Source organism: Equus przewalskii, chromosome 16 (genome assembly GCF_037783145.1).
Source record: "Equus przewalskii isolate Varuska chromosome 16, EquPr2, whole genome shotgun sequence".
NCBI lineage: Eukaryota > Metazoa > Chordata > Mammalia > Perissodactyla > Equidae > Equus > Equus przewalskii.
The window spans coordinates 47,157,839-47,177,930 of NC_091846.1; the positions used below are offsets into that span (position 1 = coordinate 47,157,839).

Sequence of the window (20,092 nt, forward strand, 5' to 3'; positions counted from 1 at the left end):
ATAGACCCAAATAGGACCTGCGAGATAATTTCGTCCTTTGTTTGCTTGTTGGATAAAAAGAAAGGCCTACAGAGGTTAGGCGCCATGTTCTAGGTCTACTGCTTGACAGCTGTGGAGAAGAACCAGTTTTTCAAGCCACAGTCTATACAAATAACCATCACTACTCTGGCTGTCATCTTATTTTTCTCATCTCCCTTATAGCCACATTTCTACATTGGCTTCCTCAAAAATCTTAGGTTCCCACTCCTTCAGCACTCATAATTCCATCCCAGCCTGCTGCATCCAGGCTTATCCGTCCTTTTTACAACTCAACTAGATCTGTGCTGTCTTGAGTTCATTTCTTGCTGAACTGAATAGATTCTCATTTTCCATTCTCCTGGAACCTCAGAGGGACAGGACCTTGTTGAAAACCACTCCTCCCTATTGTCTCCATGCTTCTCTTAGCCTCTCTTCCCTTTGATTAACTCTTCCTCCTTCACCTGCCTCCTCTCTGCAGCTCTTCCTCCAAAACTGGGTCCTGGGCATCCTGTTCTTCACTGTGAAATATTGAACAGATCCTATTTTAAAGATTAAACAATCATTAGAATGCCTAAAAAAAAAAAGACTATCGACACCAAAGGTAGTTGAAGACGTGGAGCAACTGGAACTCCTGCACACTGCTGGTGGGAATGTAAAAGAACACAACTACTTTGGAAAACTCTTTTGGTAGTTTCTTATAAAGATAAACATCTAACTTTTGATCCAGCAATTCCTCTCCTAGGTATTTACCAAAGAGAAATGAAAACATCTGTCCACAGAGGAGTTGCCCACATGTTCACACAGCCTTAGTACAATAACCCCAAACTGGAAACAACTCAAATGTCCGTTATCAAATGTCCATACACTCAAATGACTGGATAGGGGCTGGCCTGGCGACATAGTGATTAAGTTCATGCACTCCACTTCGGTGGCCCAGGGTTCGCCTGTTAGGATCCTGGGCGCAGACCTACACACTGCTCATCGAGTCATGCTGTGGCAGTGTCCCACATACAAAGAATAGAGGAAGACTGGCAGAGATGTTAGCCCAGGGAAAATCTTCCTTAAGCAAAGGAGGAAGATTGGAACCAGAAATTAGCACAGGAACAATTTTCCACACCAAAAAAAAGAAAAAAGAAAAAAAAAGTGAATGGATAAACAAATGATGTTACTTCCACACAATGGAATACTACTTAGCAATAAAACAACATGAAAGAATCTCAAAAACATTATGTTGAGTGAAAGAAGACTGGAAAAAAGAATTCATAGTATACAATTACACAAATGAAGCTCTGGAACTAATCCCTGGTGATAGACACCAGAAAGTGGTTGTTTGAGGGTTGGGAGAAGGCAGTGAATTTACTGGGCCGGGGGAAGGACGAGCATGGGGACACAAGGCAACTTTCTGGGTGATGGAAATGTTCTGTATCTTGATTTGGGTAGTAGTTAGATGAGTACAGTATACAACTTTGAACTGTACCCTTAAAATAAGTATCTCTTATTGTATGTAAATAATACCTCAAAAGTAAAAATAAATAAACCTCAATAATCATCCTTATGCTAATGACTCCCTTACTATCTTTCCAGTCGTCTCTAATCAGTTCCAGTTCAAGAGCTCCAAATACCAACAGGACAGTTCCATCTGGATGTTTCATCGTTAAACAAACAAAACAAAACAAAAAATCACTGTCTTCCTTAAATAGAGTGCCACCACGCCCTCCTCTCAATTAGATTATTCAGTTCAAAGGCACGGCCATTCTTTTTTCCTTCATCTTATCCTGTAGATATCCCTTAGTTATCACTAAAGCTATTCATTCTTCCTTTAAAATACAAATCATAAATCCTTTCCCTTCAAGACAGAGCAAAAGAAAGAGCACTTTTAACAAGTAGAGGGAAATCATATCCGATTGGGCAATATTAGTGTCACTCCTTACTAGTTCTATGATAGCAGCTGTCACTTAACTTTACTGAGTCTTATTTTCTTCACCTGTAAAATGAAATAATTCATTCATTGCTATATGAAGGAACATAGTGAGATACACAAATAAAAATAAATTGATAATTATAAAGCACTACATTTTTAATACAACACTTAGGGTTATTGTTACTGATACTGGTTCAGAAGTCACCACTGAAGCCTGGCTCAGGCCCAGAGCTGCTCACGTCTGAATGATTTCAATAACTTCCGATACGTTCTTCCTGATTTTTGTGGGCACATGACCAACGTGTTACTCATTTTCATGACTAATAATTTACCATGTAATCTCTTTTAAAACACTAGTATAATTTTGATCTTTTAAAGATATAAGTGGCACAAACCTCCCATTTGTTTCAAAGTAGCTGTCAATCTGGAAGCTTGGGTAAAATGTAGGGGTAAAACGCCAAAGCTATAAATATATTTTTTAAAACCAGGTTGATTTTAGTACGTAAAGAGATTACATGCTTTTAATTCAGTAACTATTTCATTTGTTCTCTTGAACATTGGAACAATTTCTAATTTTGCTGGATAGTCTCACATTGTAAAACTTTTACTGGTCTGCTGACTTTACTTAGATAATCAGCTTCATAAAAAAGCTGTAGTGAAAAAGTAATATTTTAACCCACAATGTAATCTATACAACAGAAGATGAAAAGAAGATATTTTAATCTCTTTACTTAAAAAAATCATTTATTTTTTCTAATCGACTTTCTGGTTTGCATTTTCCTATCATATATTAGGAAAGTTTCTCTAAATGTACAACTTAAAATTAATTTTATATTTGCATTAGAAAGTGGAAAGTGCAATGGGCCAGCCCAGGGGTGCGGTGGTTAAGCTCGCACGTTCCGCTTTGGCGGCCTGGGGTTTGCCAGTTTGGATCCTGGGTGAGGACATGGCACCACTTGGCAAGCCATGCTGTGGCAGGCATCCGACATATAAAGTAGAGGCAGCTGGGCATGGAAGTTAGCTCAGGGCCAGTCTTCCTCAGCAAAAAGAGGAGGATTGGCAGCAGTTAGCTCAGGGCTAATCTTCCTCAAAGAAAAAGAAAGTGGAACTTGCAAGAATCACTTGCCCATTTTCTCTCACTTGTCATAGTGCTTACATATTCAGAACAAAATGGAGAATGGAGGCACAATTGAAGACCAAAACACTTTTTTGCTGAAAGGTCATAAAATTTTAGCTGAAAGATTTTGTTTTCAATTATCTGCATAATAGCTTCAATTTTATATTTTATTTGTGTTTTGTCACTATTATAGCCTACAGTAATGCAATTCCAGAAATCCAGGGGGAAAGGCACAATAGCTGGTGTTATTTTTTGTCATTTTGTGCACCGTAAGAGGTTAATCAATGTTAATTTGGGTTTAGAGACTGAACATAACTATATTTCACAGATTTTGCTTATTCAGCTAGAATTAGCCTCTTGTCAAGCTCTATATTTTTGTAATAGCACTCTATTACACTTGGCAAAATAAAACATTTCCAATCCTACAGACCCAGGAGATAAGGTTTTACACTATGGTAATCCAGATGTCAAGACACTACTTGTTATTACTGATTTAAAAAAAAAATGTCATTAAGTGAATCTAGGGAGAAGAATTTATGAGATCCACCAGAACTATCTAGAAATTTATAAGAGAACATGACTAAAATTTGCTAAACTTAGGAAATTTGATTTTTTAAACAGGTAAATTAATTTCAATTGCTTCTATAAACAATAGTTTTTCTTTTCCAAAATATTAGTACATTAGTCATCACTCCCCTAAAGCTCCCCAACTCCAGGGGAGGAATATATTTCCCTACCCCCCAATGCGTGGTTTGGTCACATGACTTGCTTTGGCCAATGGGGTGTTGGCAGATGAGTGATGCGAGCAAAGGCTTAAAATGTGTTTGTGCTATTGGGCTTGCCCTCTTCTCCTTGCCCTGAGAAATATATGACCTGGGTTGTCTGTTGGGTTTAGAAAAGTGAGACACACGAACAGTGCTGCCCCAACAATCTGTGGACCCACCTCAACTGGCCAGTTGATGCATGGAAGAGAAGTAAATGTGTTATGGTGGTACGTCACTCAGTTTTGGAATGGCCGTCCAGACAACATTATAGCAGCAACAGATAATTGATTAAAAAACCACCTTGATATTAGATTTGAGGTGGTGCTAGTAATTTTTTTAAGTATTAATTTAAACTTTAAGCTTGATGGCAGACATTACTGGTTAACTGACTCAGTGCTCGTCCATATTTTTCTTTTCCTTAGCCATAGTCCAATAACTGGGTCCATGTAAACCAGTTTTGGCCAAGGAGATATAACCAGAAGTCACAGGGTGAAGCTCCTGAGAAAGCTTTTTAAAAGTGTCATGGCTGGCTGGTGTGTTCCTCTGGTTACTTCATTTGTTTGGCTTCCATTCCTTTCATTCTGACTGTAATAAGGACAGGATACCTGGAGATGTGACAGTCTTCATATAACCATTGGGAAGAAAGCCACAACTGAAGGACAACAAAACAGGAAGAGAGAGGAACCTTAAGAATATTCTTAGGAACTCCACCAGCCTGTCCTGCTTACCCCAGACTCCTTGTTATACTAGAAAAATAATTCTATGTTTGACCTCTCAAGTAAGGTTTATTGTTATTTGCAGTCAAAAGTAACACTAACCAATATTTAGAAGGATATATAGATAGGTAAATAGGTAGACAGATAGGTACTTAAGGTAAGTAGAGAGAGAGAGAGAAAATTTTATTCAAATTATTAGAAAAGATCCAGGATTCTATGTACAAATATTTTTCGAGTCAGTCTAATATAAAAAATTAGGTCAATAAAATGATTGGTTCAGCTAAGATTATCTAATTATTTTTAAATTAAGTCAAAGCTTCAGTTTTTATATATTAGATTTACTTTTCCATAAGTAGAGATAAAGTAACACTAATGATATATCAGATAATTTTGAAAAAACATTTTGACAGAATTAATTTTATTTTATAATTTAAAGTTTGGAATTCTTTCCTCCACACTAATAATTTTGCAGAAGATTAGTCATAAATGTGCTGGCATTTTTACTATACTAACTGCACTTGGTTTGGGATTTAACTTTTAGGATAAACCATGACGCATGATGTATTAGATTTCAACTGGGTGGTAACTCTCAGCCACTTGATTGCGAAAGTAGATGGCAAAATATCACTGCAAAATGTCCACAAGATTCACTTTTATCTAAGATATCTTTTTCCGTATATATCAGATTTTCTGATAGAGCAGCAGATTCTCCATGAAAATGTATCCTTCAACTTTTTACTTTCATTTGATACATGTAAGTAAATGTATTCAGTGAGATTCAAATGTGTGGAAAAGTGCTATAAAGTAAAGGAAAATGACGGCACAATGGCTATAACTCAAGAAGAGTAATAAGAAGAGTGTCTAGACTATTTGACTCAACATAGAAGAGATTATATCCTGGTGAATTGAGTTAATTTCAGATATATTACAGCATGGTTTTCTATCATGTATACTCTCTCTGACTATATTAATAAATGAAATAGTGATGAATAGTTCCGGGAACTTGTAGTGAAACATTAATATTTCAACATTATCACTGAGTATCTATGTCAACACACATCAAAAATGCATGAGAAATGACTACCTACGCTCACTAGTTACACCCATTAAGAATATATATATGAGAAATATAAACGTGTACATAAATTTGCAATGTGATTATAGGTGGAACACACAGCAAGAAAAAAGGCTGCATGAGGATCTCACATGGAGATCAAGTAATTGAAAGCAAATTAATACTTGCAATCAGTTTGGAGTAGACTGTATGACCATATGAAATACCATTATATTTTAGATTATGATTTATCTTAGAAATTACCAATGCTAAAAAATGTGTTAAACATAAAAGTAGCAAAACTAAGTAGCCACTCTCAGGTAAAAGTGGCTCATCAATTCTATCCATGATGTAACTTTGGAACGCCCTACTTAAAAAATAAAAATAAAACAAAAAGCTTGGCTTTAAAAAGTCTGATTTCTATCTATTTTTAAATTGATCACCAAGAAGTAATAAACTCACACGAGAATGAGGCATGACAGTTTGAAAAACAAGTCAACACCCACTTAACCCAATAACTTCCAAGTGAATAGGAAAGCTAAAAAAATGTTTATAGTATATCAGAAGAAGAAATTCAATTCAGGTTGGTTGTTTTTTTTTTGTTTTGGCTAAATAACTGCAGACTACCTTAGAAAAAGATAATTTTTATCATAGCATAGAGGAGAAAGTGTGAGTGGATAAAGAGATCAGTCCTGGCTCCTTCTCCCTAGAGATGTGATGCTAGAATAATTAGGTGGTCTCCATGGAGCTCTGTTTCTTCTGTAAAATTAAAGAATTCTAATTAATGTTCTCTAGTTGGTCAGTGACTTTATTTGTTCATTCATTCATTCCAGAATATTCCTGCCTTGGGGTCTCCGCACTTGTTATTCCCTCTACCCAGAAAGCTCTTTCTTTAGATATCCTTGTGACTTGACCTCACACCTCTTTAGGTCTCTCCCAAAACATAACCTTATCAGAGTTCTTCCCTGAACACCTTACATAAAATAGTAAACCCTGTCGACCACCTCCACTCTGCCTAGCACCCACATCCTGCTACCCTGACTTCCAGAGCACTTACCTTCTTCAGAAATACTGTATTTTTATAGTCTGTCTCCTCCCACCCCCACCACTAGACTATAAGCACCTTGAGATCAGAGTGATTTTGTCTATTTTATTCAATGCTATTCCAGTGTTTAAAGAAAGTGCTTGGTCAGGCACTGTGCTAGCTAGCCCAGGAGATACAAGAAAGGCTAGAATATATTACCTGCCCTCTAAGTAGCTCAACTTATCAGAAAGTCTTACATATATAGACATGGGAGCACATATATACATACATATATAGAAAGATAAATTTACAAAGATACATATATATGTAAAATGTACAAAGATAATATAGACACACCACAAGATCCTGTGTCTAACTGTGGAAGTGTGGACATCTAGGCAGCACTATCCCTATCCACATATTCACAATGATGTACATGGCACCTTTTGGGATGTACAGTGTACAACCTGCACAAACATATCCAGCTTCCTTGAGACTGGTATCTGTAAAACACAAAGTTGATCATGCTATTCCTACTTAAAACCTATTGATGTCTCCCCACTGTCTACAGAATAAACTCACCCTTCCTGATCAAGTCCCTACCTACCTCCTCAAGCAGCCTCATCTCCCATCTCCCCACCACACTCACTTATGCACCAGTCATTATGAACTATGCCCCCCTACCACATGTCAATGCGGTATTATCTATCCAGACAGTTACGGGCCTTCCTTCTGTTCTCTCACTGCAGCTCTTCATGCTTTTATCCCATTGTGCTTGAATTCATCTTACATATTTTGATTCTGAGCTCCTTGTGGTAAGGTACCATGCAATCATTCACCCTATATCTCTAGCATGTGACACAGGGTTGAAGAAATGAATTAATTATTCACCGAATGAATATGTGACTTAATTTGGTAATTCATGAAACAATTCAAATATCAAATTATTGGCCAAACTTGATCACACTTTTCTTAATTTAAAGAGGGAACAACACTGTCTCAGGGACTGTGTATGGCTGTACAGTCTCATCTTGCTATTAAATACCCAGGGACTGAGTTATTTAGTGATTACTGTTTTTAATTTGTCTTTTTTTAGGCTTGCAGGGCTGTTGGGCTGATGAAGACTAAGTATACTCTTTAGGCTTTATCTGTGTTCATTCACAGAAAATTAGTAGCTTTTTCTGACCTCCTTCAAAAGAAAAGTGACCTAAAAGCGTTTATCTCCTCTGTCAAGAGAGTGAACGTCTCTCAGACTTACCCATCAGTAGCACCCAGATCAGCCATGATAGTCACTACTAGAGAGCTTGACTCCCATCTGAGATCTGAATCAAAGTTACTTCTTTGGTAAGACATGAAGTGGGGATCTAAAGGTATCCCAAACACGTTAGGCTTATTAAATAAAAATATAAGTTTTAATGAGACAAGAATCTGGGAAAGAAGAGGAAAAACTGAAATCATCTGACATATTGAGCTCTCTAGCTTTTTCTCTGGGCACAATCAGCTCAGTTGGGTTCATTCTAATCAGCAGATAAGGGAAGAGACATGATTGAAACACTATCAAATCTTTCAGTCACAGGGTGCAAAATAAGATGACATAGTGCCATTTGAACACTTGGACAAACTTTTCCTTTTATAGTTTGACAGAAAGCAATTCTAAAAGGGATGTCCATTTTTCTGGTTTGGGAATGTCAGTGCATATGTTTATACTGAAACATACCTGAAATCACATTTTTCCCAGCAATAATTTCTTTAAATAAAATAATAGTAATAGTGAAATTTATATAAAGAATGATATATTTTTATTTTATTTTCTCACATTTCAATATAATGTTGTGTGTGATTCACAGAAGCAGAATGCCTTTTAAAAAATATTGAGAAGGCATTTGATAGAATTATTTCTCCCTAAATCAGATTGCATATAAAGTAACAAATTTAAAGATGAAAAAATTATGAAACTTTTTCATAAAAGTTGTATTCTTATTGAGGTTCATGGCTCAAAAACCCTTGCTAATTTTAGATAGCTACGGTTTAGAGATTTTAAAGCCACAACATAAAAACAGGAGCTGCCTTCATAAAGTAATATGAGTTTATAGTCAGATAAACTTGGATGTGAATATGAGCTCTGCAAATTATCAGCTGTAGGACGACCTCTGGGGATAGAAGAAACCTCTCTGGGGTTCCATTTCTTTACACATAAGATAAAAACACAATCATAGGGAAAATTAAAGGAAAACTATGAGTTTTCATAGAATCTGCCAAAAAGTAGGCTGTCAGTAAAAGCTCTTTTGTTTTCTCTTTCTTCCTCATCTCCAGTACTATTATCTACCGTAATTTAAAAGACATGAACACAATCATACAGGAGGAAATTAAGAGAAACAAGAGGGGTGTTCAAGAAGTTTAGAAAAAGAAAAATGAAAAAAAAAAAACCCAAACACCCAAGATTTCTAATCCTTCTTTGATCATTAAATGTAATTTTCTAAATTAAGAACCACGATGTGTGAACTAGCAACAAAGTATGAAGGAAGCAATAGGATATATACTATATCTGTTCTTTCAAAGAGTATTTCAATGAAAATGTACTGAAGATAACACTCATCACTTCCAGACATCCTTAAACTGTTTTCCTTTAAGAAGAGGGGCACTTCACATGAGCAATATAATAAAAACAGGAGGAGGAAGACAGTGAAGTGTATTAATTAGCTTAAATGTAACTGACAACGAAACACTTAAAAAGAATACCCTTTTAACAGATGCAAATATCAGGGCTGCTGGCTAAAGCAAAAAGCTACTAACGCTACTAATTTATGTTTTTTTTGTTCCCTCTGAGAGTTATAATCAAGGTGAGAGAGGGTAGAGTACTCAGATATGGTATGTGCTAAACAGTGACATGCATGCACCAACTTTGAAAGGACTGACTCCTGAGAAACACAGGTACATCTTAACATCTTCATCTGCTTCCCCCACTCTCCACTCTACCCTTCGCTACTTCACTCTTACTCAAAGTATTATATCTAGATCTGTATCCTTTTAATTTAAGGCTTGTTCCTGGTGAAATAGAAATCTCTCTGGGGAGAGCCCTCTTTCAGATATTCTTATTCATTTACCCTTTAGTTTGAAGGAAGTTGATTATTCTACTCACATTAACAAACGAGGAGTATGAATGTTTGGAATTAGAGAAAAAGAAAAAGGGGTACAGAAAGAGGCTCTGGGAACCAGAGCCAAACTTTACCTATTTAGAAAATATCATTATTTTGCCTCGGGTTAGAGTTAATTACAATAATTTGCTCTAATCATGCGCCTGTACCTCTTTTTTCCAAACACTTATTTCATAATTATGTTTGTCAAGTTGTTAAGGGTAATGACCCTATTTTACCGTGGAGGAAAAAAACCAGACCAAAACACAACAGATGTTCTATGAATTGCTGGAAGTTGGCTTTGTCGGAATTACTGAATATATGGTTTCTGACTCAGACAGTTATCTCTACAATTGAAATAAGACAAGGGCAGAGCCTGTCTGAGGACCTCTCTCTGTGGCCTGTTCTTCCAATTTATCTGAATTCACTGACGCTGAATTGATAAATTGAAATCAAGTGAATCAGTGAAAATTTCTGACATGATCAGTTCAAGCACAGTTCAGGAGCCTCAGCACATAAATCTGTATAAATTGAGGTGACCTCAGGTTGCTGCTCCAGCCAGCAAGCAATGTTCTTTTGTATTTAAATACAGGAATATCTGAATATTTGGGGGAGTGGGGTGGGATGCAATTTTGGCTAACAACTCCTGCATATCAAATCAAAGCAAACATTTTTTAAACCCAAAATTTAATAAAAGTTCATTTGAAAAACCAGTAAAATGCTTAAGACCTGACATTTAGGAAAAGAAGCCATTTATTAGCATATTAAGGTTTAGCTATGTAAATATCCTAAAAGCAATAAAGTAAGTCACGAAATTAAAAATTCAAACTATAATGGTTATGGCATGAGATAAGACTGTGAACCTGAATGGGAAAAGAGACAAGAGCTTCAGTTAGAGATATTTACCCAGCAGGTTAGCGTCTTGTTTTAAGGGCTGGCCTAGCACAAGGCAATTTCATCCCTCTCTAGTGTCAATCTTCCTCAATAGCCTTGTCCTTTCCCATCTTCCCCCTTCTCTTCCTACACTCCACTGGTGGCCAATGAAATAAGAGGCAAGCCTGTGACTTCTTCCTGGACCATGACTCCTTATGTCTTTAATTGGAAAGCAAATGTGAACTGGTTGCCCAGGGCTTTTAAAATGTGTTACCTCTATTGCACATGTCACCCCTCTACCTGCAGACATCCTTCTCAACCCAATTCTTGGGAAAGTTCTGCAAGTGTGGGAAATAGATCCACAAATGCTTTTTGAACTCCTCTCATCTTTTACAAGCCAAGCTGATGTTTTAGTCTTTTACTATTTAGTACATTATTTTATTGATCATATTATACAGGAATGTTTGTGGGTTTTTTGACAGCCTTTTAATTAATAGAAGGCATCAAGATCCAAAGGCAAACAGGAAAAAGAGAAAAGAGAAATTAATAGTGAAACAGTGATATGTACTAAAGAACCAAAGAGAAACTAAGAGAAGCGCAGACAGACATGTTCACAATTGTACACACTGGAAGTTAACTTTGGGTAAACCTAAGTACAGATGTTTTTTTAATTCTTTAAAAAGAATTATATATTTATTTGTCCCAGAATAAAATTTTCCTCAATATATTATTGCAAGTTTTGAAACGTATCTATATTTAAAAGGTCTATCTCTGTAGAACATTCTTTTTGCTTCACCTAACAGTATCTTAGCACTTCCCAATGTTTACACACACATACTCCTTCTTGAATGATGGTTAATTAACTATTGATGGGTCCTGGCATTCAAGGGCTTCCCAGGTGACAGCTCAGTATTCTCTACTAATCGTTTAATGAAAACACTTACATGAATAATGGATCTGGCATTTCCCTAGATACACATGCAACTTTTGTAATAGTAATAAGGGCAGGCAGATGCACAGTTATACAAAATATTGTGGCTTGAAAATGTTTTCACAAAGCAATTCAGAGAGATTATGTTGAAAATAAAGATCTAGTTTCTGAGGTTGCTATTAAAAGTTTCACATTAAAATACACTATGATATCATAAGCACATAATATTAAAAGTCCAAAAATGGTAATACTTAGGAAGTTAGTATCATTATTTGCTATATAAGCCTCAAATGGAGTAAGCATAATTTAGATTTTAGTAATCACAGTTCCAAACTTTAAAGTTTGAATTAAAAGATATACATATCTCTAAGCACACACACACACACACAAATTACATATGTATTATAATGATACAGGAAAACAACGTTATTAAAATGTCTATGAAACTTAGTACCAACCTCAGAATTAAAACTTGTCATCTAATTTTACAGATGAGAAAATGGATTCCTGAATCTTAAGGTTTAGCTCACACAGAACCAGCATCACTCTGCTGATCACTCAATTAGCCAGGAAGTGACTCGGCATGCTACCACCTTAAATACAATTCTAGCAACTCCTTTGATCAATGCCTATCCTGGTTCAAGTGAACATTTACTTTGCAGAAACTAAGTTACTACAACCAGTTATTTCAGCAAATGAGAGAAAAAAATGTTTTTATAAGTGTTCAAATGGAAGTAACAGATATTATAGGCACTCTTAGAAAAAGATGTTTTTGGAGTTGGAAGTCCAAAATTTTGTCTTGTTACCATTTACTATATGACTTTGAACAAGTTATTTAACTTCTCTGATCCTCAGTATCTTCGTCTGTAAAATCAGAATAATGACAGTTGCAACATCTGTACTTCCTAGTTATCATAAACTTGTAAGACACACCATTACTGCTACCACTATACTGCTACTCATCCACCATTAATCGAAGCCGAAGCCTTCTACGTGCCAAAACTCTGTGACTTGTTTCTTTCACATTGTAACTATATCACAGCCTCACAATAGTCTTGTAAGGTAAATATTCTGATTTTCTTATTATACATGAAGAAACATCTCAGTCGTTAACTAACTCGCCAAAAGTCACATCGCTATTAGGAGCTGGAATATGAATCTGAATTGAGATCTGACTCCAAATTTCATTTTAGATCCATTATATCCTGTTTCATCTACTATATCATATATATTTGTGTGTATACACATACATATATAATGTAAATACATATTTTCTATATAACAGAGATAGCATTCATTTTATACACACACATATACATGTATGCTTTAAATTCTAAAACGTTACACTAATTTTTTTTTTAATTTCAAGGCCTAATGAATGGAACAGAGTAGGTACTTAACCAATATTTGGGAAAAAGGAATTAATAAATGAGAGGGTAACCAGGATCATTTTGAGTAAACTATTAATTAACATGTGTGTCAGCATAACAGTAGCTATTTAAATCTTCGTCTTCTTCAAGAATACGTTACTAAAAATTATTCTAGAGAAAAATACACATGGACTAGCCGTTAAGTTCAATTCTAGATACAGAATTGACAGTAACAGAAAAGCAGCTATTTTCAACACACAAGGGCTGAAATCAAACTCTGTGGTGCAACTAAAAGGAGAAATTTTTCAAAGTGGTAACATAATATATCCCAAATTTAAAATTTCAAAAAAGTAATTCTGTATTTTCCTATCAAAACAAGATAATAACACTTGCCATATTTTGTTTCTCTTGACTATTCTATATAAAAAATAATAATGATGATAATTAGATAGTGATATTCAAAAAGAACAAGATTTTTTTTTTCAGAGTTAAGGAGAAGGGGCAGGAGGTATTTAAAAAGATGCACAGAAGTCTTATTTCTAATCAAAACACAAATTTTCAACTCCGTAAAACACTCCACACTTTCCCCTAATCTCCTCCCAAAGAACATAAGGCTGAATGGAAAGATGCTGGCAGGTGTGCCAGTTCAGAGCTAGAATGACAGGTCTGGGGAACAGGAGAAGCTGTTGTTTCCATTATCCATTGAACACCTTGGCAATTCTTATTTCATCCTGAGAATGTGATACTTACTCTTGTACTGCTCTGGCTATGGAAAGGGCCGTAGATCCAGTTTCATTAACGCTATCTAAGGTCACATTTGGCAGGTCATCATCATCACTGTCACTTTTACTTTGTCTGGGAGATAGGCCTCGAGGGTCCATTTGTGCTGGGGAAAAAAGGCATATATAATGAATTAAAATTAGTGTGCAGAAAGTTAACCTTGTCCTGGACCAACATCAAGCATGGAATGTCTCTTCTGTGTATATCACACACATGGAATTCTCTAGAAATCTGGGAATTAGCGAAAGTGACGTATTTTATGTACTGAGCACTCACTGACTCTTTTCCTTTGTTCATCTGATTTACAAAACTCCCATTAGCTCTCAACAGTTTCAGGGTACGATTATAGAATAGAAACTACAAAATCCACAGCATTACCAACTCCTGAGGGGTCAGAAGCTGATTAGGTAGCTCATGAGTTACTGTTCAACCCTCTGGCTTCTCCTTGCTTCTGCTGCCAGAGTTCTGGCCATTTCACTGCTCGTTAGCTCTTTCCCTGGAAAGTAGGAGCATGACGGAGAGGAGATTTTATTTGCTTATAGCTCTCACAACAAGCTTAAAGAAGAACAAGGTTTACAAGACTAATCAAGTTTTAGGCATTTTTTATACTTGAGTGAACTGTTGTCTCGCAGTTCATTATTGCTCTACGTGGAGACATGAGTGTAGAAAAATGACAAAAGTAGTAGCATTTTAAATATGGGTTTATATGTTCTAGGAAGTGTTTTCCATCTCTATCTTGATTTCATTTCTCCAGAAGGCATTTCCAGATGATTCTCCACCCACTGTGAACTTGCCAAAGCAAGAAACAGCCCAATGATCTAACCCCTGTTGATCGAGATGAACAGATCCTTTCAAATGAGAGGATGACCATCAACATTTAACATGTTAACACATATTTTTAAAAGTTAGATTTCATTTCTACATCCTTCTCTCTATGAACAGCTTTAGCAACTACTGCCTAGGATTTCCATCAACCCTCACCTCAAGCACAAAATAAGCACATCTTCTAAATGAAAAGTTCTGCACTAGCTATACAACTGCATTGTTAAAATACACGACTTCAACCCCAGTGAGCTCCAACCAGAATGGGACTCCTCAAACCTGCCTACGTAAGATTTCTAAAACCACCACTGCCCACAAAGGAAAGCAAAATTCACTTAAAACCATGGTTACAATGACATTTGGGTACATTTACAATTCCATTTTTTTCTCAAATCAACTTTTTGTCACCGTGCATCATACATGAGGTAGAGACACAGGGAAATGCTGATATTTCACCACGTTTTACTCACAAGAACACAAATTCTTATGATTCTACCTAATATTTACAGTATGAATAGAACAACTATACCTAAAGAGTTTCAACCTATTTCTTGCTAAACTTAGTTAGGAAGGAACTTATATCTGTTGAACTTAGTGCACTAGTGTATCTGACACACGTTCTGCCTGTAAGTACAAACATACCAAGATATACTTTGAACAACAGAAGTCTTACTAAATATTGGTTGAATTAAAGAGAAAATAATTCAAATTATCGAAAGCAGTGGTCCTCAACCGAGGAAAAAAGTGCCCCCTAAGAGACATTTGGCAATGCCTGCAGACACTCTAATTTGTCACAACATGGTGGGAGGGGAATGCTATTGACATCTAGTGGGCAGAAGCCAAGGATGCTGATAGACATCTTACAATACACAGGACGGTCACTCCCCCACAGCAAAGAATTAACCAGTCTAAAATATCAACAGTACCAGGTTGAGAAATCTCAATCTAGAGATTTAAGAGAGTTTGGACACACAAAGGCATTGCATCTTATGACTTTCAATTGCATAATGATGTTCTAGTTTCAGTCAGTAGCAAAGAAATTAAATCATATATTGGATTATCCATGTTTTCTGGTCCTGTCCTCAAATAAAACAATTCACTGTCACGTGACTCAGCACTCACAACTTCTACAAACACAGCATTCACTTCCTCAAATGCCAGGACTTATACAGTGACACTTAATAAGTTTTTCAATGTTTTCTTTGTACCACACATGATGTGACAAAGACTATTTTCCATCTGATATCTACAGAATAGATGGGAGATGTTGGAGAAACTTTTTGTAGAAGAAAGCAACCAGTTCCACAACCACCTGATAACAGAGAGTTACTTAAGCATTCATTCACTCCACAGGCACTGAAGACATCATATCATTTAAGATTTATTTTGGCTGCAAGCAACTGAAACTGCCTCAGACTAACTTATATTAAATGAAGTGTACTGGAAAGATATTGAGCAGCTCACAGAATGGAAGGTAAGATGAACAACGAGCACTCAAGTAGCACAGAATGATGTAGGCATTTCAACCAGGAATTCATAGACAGTTCTTTTTTTGGACACTCCTGTTACAGAATGATTCATTTAGCAGTCATTCATAACTACTCAAATTCAGCCAAGAAAATGAGTATCAGATCTACCTAGGCTTCCAAATCACATATTGTGTGGTGTTACATGTGCCTGCAAATGTCAACAATTTAACAGTTAAAGTTGTTGAAACATCATGTGTGAAGACTCCCTTTGCCAAGATACCATATTAACAAATAGCTAAAGAAAAGAGAATATTCTGGTGGTCCCATTTTGTCCAAGAGAACTAGAGCTCTCCTAGGTAATTAATACAATTCAAGGAAATATGGATCTGGCTCTGAAAGTTAAAGTCTAGCTGTATGAAAGATTCCAAGTAACTGGTGTGAGAGTTGATCATCTAAATTATGTTATGTTTATATCTTAATGAAAGTTTAAAATATGCTAAATATGGTATCTCTTTCAATGTACTTTTCAGGAACATTATAATTGGTGATTTCTTTCCAATATTTTCAATAAATATTATGAAATACATCTGCTACCATCATGCTGGGAAACTCTTTTTACCCATATCTTCAGCCAAGTTGAGGAAGTAATTAAAAAGGCTTTTTAAAATCTGCATTGCTGATTAGGTCAGATGATTAGCTTATCTACATACTTGCATAATTCCATTCTATTTTTATTAAATGTGGGATGGGGACATCTACCCTAGTTAACTTCCAATGAGTTTCTCAGCTCATTTAAGAAGCACTGATTCTCTGGGGTGCCCACTCAGAGAAAATGGAAAAGTTGCCTGGGTACCACAACCAAAAATATATCTACTTCCCTAAGTAAGACAACAGCAGATGATCTAAGAACATCTGAAAATAATTTACATTTAAGAATTTTCTCCTCTTAAATGAAAAAGAGATCAGACAGTTTTGGGTATCCCAGCTCATTGCTGCTGGAAGTGTCATTCCTCTGAGTTAGAGGTATGGTGGAACACTGTGTGAGCTTCATCCCATATGACAAAATCCCTGGGAAGATAACTACAGAATCACAACGCATGAAGCTGAATCTACTTCACTCTTACTCTCAAATACCCACCTCCAGTAAATTCTTACTGGAAAGATCCCCCCAATAAAACATGTCTCTCTATATCCAGGCCTTTTTGTGATTGCTTCCCATAATGACTCTGGGCTTGGCTATATGACCTGATGTGGCCAATGGGACATTAGTAAATGTTACAAAAGCAGAGGCTTGAAAAGCACTTGCAAATTGGGTTTCCTCTCTCTTGCTGTTTTTGGAACCTAGGTACCACATGAAGAAGCTCAGGAAAACCTAAGACAGATGCTGCTCAGCTGGCAGCCAACCCCGATTGATGTCAGTGAGCCATTTTAGAAGACTGGCCACATTCCAGCCACCAGATGACTATTGCCTTATGACTGACCGCAGGTGAGACGAGCATGAGAACTTCCCAACTAAAAACTCATTTCAAATTTTTTGACTCACAGAATTGCAGGCAAATAAAATAGCTGCTATTTTAATCAACTAAATTTTGGGGTCATTTGTCATACAGCAATACAAAATCAATGCATCACGTTACTCTCCTAGTTCCTTCCGGAGACATCCTGACAATTCCTGGCAATGATTTCCCAGAAAAACTTGTGCCACAATTACAGTCAGCCTATCACACTCTTCTCTGTTTTCCTTCCAAGAGTCAACCTTGCCATAGTGACATAAATTTAACTGGGCTATTAATATTAAAAGGAAAATAAAAGCCACATACTATATATTTACTTCTCAATCCAAAATATGCAAAATGTATTCACAGGTATTTTGGCTATAGAGGCATCATCTTTGATCCTGCCTCAGAGGCAGGCTTCTGCTGGAAGGGGCCATCCAGTTGGTATCACTGCTCAGGTGAATAAAGTTCTTCTCTTCCTTCTTCAAGCTCATAGTTGATGAGAGGCTCGTATGAGTGGATCCTCCCAGGAATGTGGTTACCCAAAGCTATTATTTCATGTTTGCCTCTCTGTGACTCACATAAGACATTAAACTTTTCTTCCCCACCATGTACCAGTGGGCTGACACAGACACAGAGGCATCAATGTCCATTCTCACCCCCCCAACCTCAGCCTACATGCTGTCAAAAGATTAACTGCTCTCAGAAATAAACTGGCCCATTCAACTATTCTTAAAGGAAGTTTTTCCATAAGTCACTGTATTAAATGTGTACAACAATCTATGAACACACATTGAAACTTACAGACTAACATTTCCTAAACAGAATGAATCACAGAACGAATTATTCAATCCCCTTTACCTCTGCCCACCAGGGTTGGAGGGGAGAGGGGCGCACACAGATGGAAGGGGTGTGAGCTCAGATGGGCAGCAGCAGAGTGCTGCTAGACTTTCTCTTCCCCTCTTTCAGCCACTGACAGGCTGCCTGCTATCTGCAGAGGCCCTCGTTGTTCACCCTGCTGAGGCTGAAGCATGTCCCAGTTAGAGAAACCTTGGCTTCCAAGAGGGCTGCTGCTTTTTACTAGAGAGAAGGGCAGTGGGACAATGAGGGAAGGGGGCTAACTGTGTTGGGGGGAAGGCTGTTCAGGGGGAAACTTCATAGCATCAGAGTTCTGGCCTTAGAGAACAAGGGTGTGACTTCTGGCACTGTCTCTTGCAGCCTTCTGACCCTGGGCAATTGATTTCCCACCATTAATCCTGTTTCTTCCCCTGCCACTGCTGTTGTGAGAAGTAAATGAGATAAGCGATGCAAAGCATTTAGTACCCTGTCTGGCAGTCAGTAGTCCATCATCATTCCGTTTGATCCTGACAATACATCTGGTGCTTCTTTAACCACAGCCCCTTATACAACACTTTCTAAATCCCTCCCTATCTCCTGGACTGTTCAAACTAGTCCATGTACCTAAACTGAAAATACCATTACAGAGGCAGAACATATACTGGATACTATATAAAACCACTGCTTCGGGGCAGGCCCAGTGGTGCAGTGGTTAAGTTCATGCGCTCTGCTTTAAAGGACTGGGGTTCGCTGGTTTGGGTCCCTGGTGTGGATCTAGCACCACTCATCAAGCCATGCTGTGGCAGCATCCCACATAAAACAGAGGAAGACTGGCATGGATGTTAGCTCAGTGACAATCTTCCTCAAGCAAAAAGAAGATGATCGGCACCAGATGTTAGCTCAGGGCCAATCTTCCTCACAAAAAACAAACATAAACCACTGCTTCTCTTGATCCAAACATTCAATTATATATCCAGTCAACGGATATTTATCGGGTATCTGTGAGGTACCAAGAACTCTTCTGCGTGCTCGGGAGAGAGCAGTAAACAAGGCAGATAAAAATTTCTGCTTTCATGGGGTTGGCCCAGTGGTGTAGTGGTTAAATTCGCGTGCTCCACTTCAGCAGCCTGCGTTCATGGGTTTGGATGCCGGGTGTGGATGCACACACTGTTCAACAAGCCATGCTGTGGCGGTGTCCCACATATAAAATAGAGGAAGACTGGCACAGATGTTAGCTCAGTGACAATCTTCCTCAAGCAAAAAGAGGAAGATTGGCAACAGATGTTAGCTCAGGGCCAAAAAACAAACAAACAAAAAATTCCTGCTTTCACACTGGGGGGAGACTGATAACAAAAAAATAACTAAGGAAAACACATTCTCTGTCAGATAATGATAAGCTCCAGGGAGAAAAATAAAGCAGGGAAGGGGCTGCTGAGAGACAGGTGGGAAATTTTAGAGAGGGTGGCCACAAAACCCTCGTGGAGAAGATGACATCTGAGTAAGGGGCTGAGGGAGGCCTGCAGATATGGGCGGGGGTTTTTTGGAGAGGGGGAGGTGGCACTCCAAGCAGAGCAAACAATTGGTGCAAAGCTCTGACGTGGGACTGTGTCTTATGAGCCTGAGGACCTACAGTGAGGCTATTGCTGGAGCCAAGAAAGAACAAAGTGGATGAGGACAGACAGAGGAGGGTATGCAGAGTACGGAAGGCCCTGGTGACTAATGCAAGGGTTCTGAGTTTTGCTCTGAATGGGAAGGGACACCACTGG

The 20,092-nt window shown here is 37.5% G+C and overlaps 1 protein-coding gene across 7 annotated transcripts in view; it reads right to left on the reverse strand.

Annotated features, from left to right (window-relative positions):
- KLF12 (KLF transcription factor 12) overlaps positions 1-20,092 on the reverse strand; it is a 582,757-nt gene that overhangs the window by 93,885 nt on the left and 468,780 nt on the right. For all 7 annotated transcript variants that reach the window (XM_070578452.1, XM_008534682.2, XM_070578455.1 and 4 more), the window contains one exon: positions 13,673-13,808. In XM_070578452.1, coding sequence (XP_070434553.1) covers positions 13,673-13,808 — 136 coding nt within the window. The remainder of the gene's footprint in view (positions 1-13,672; positions 13,809-20,092) is intronic.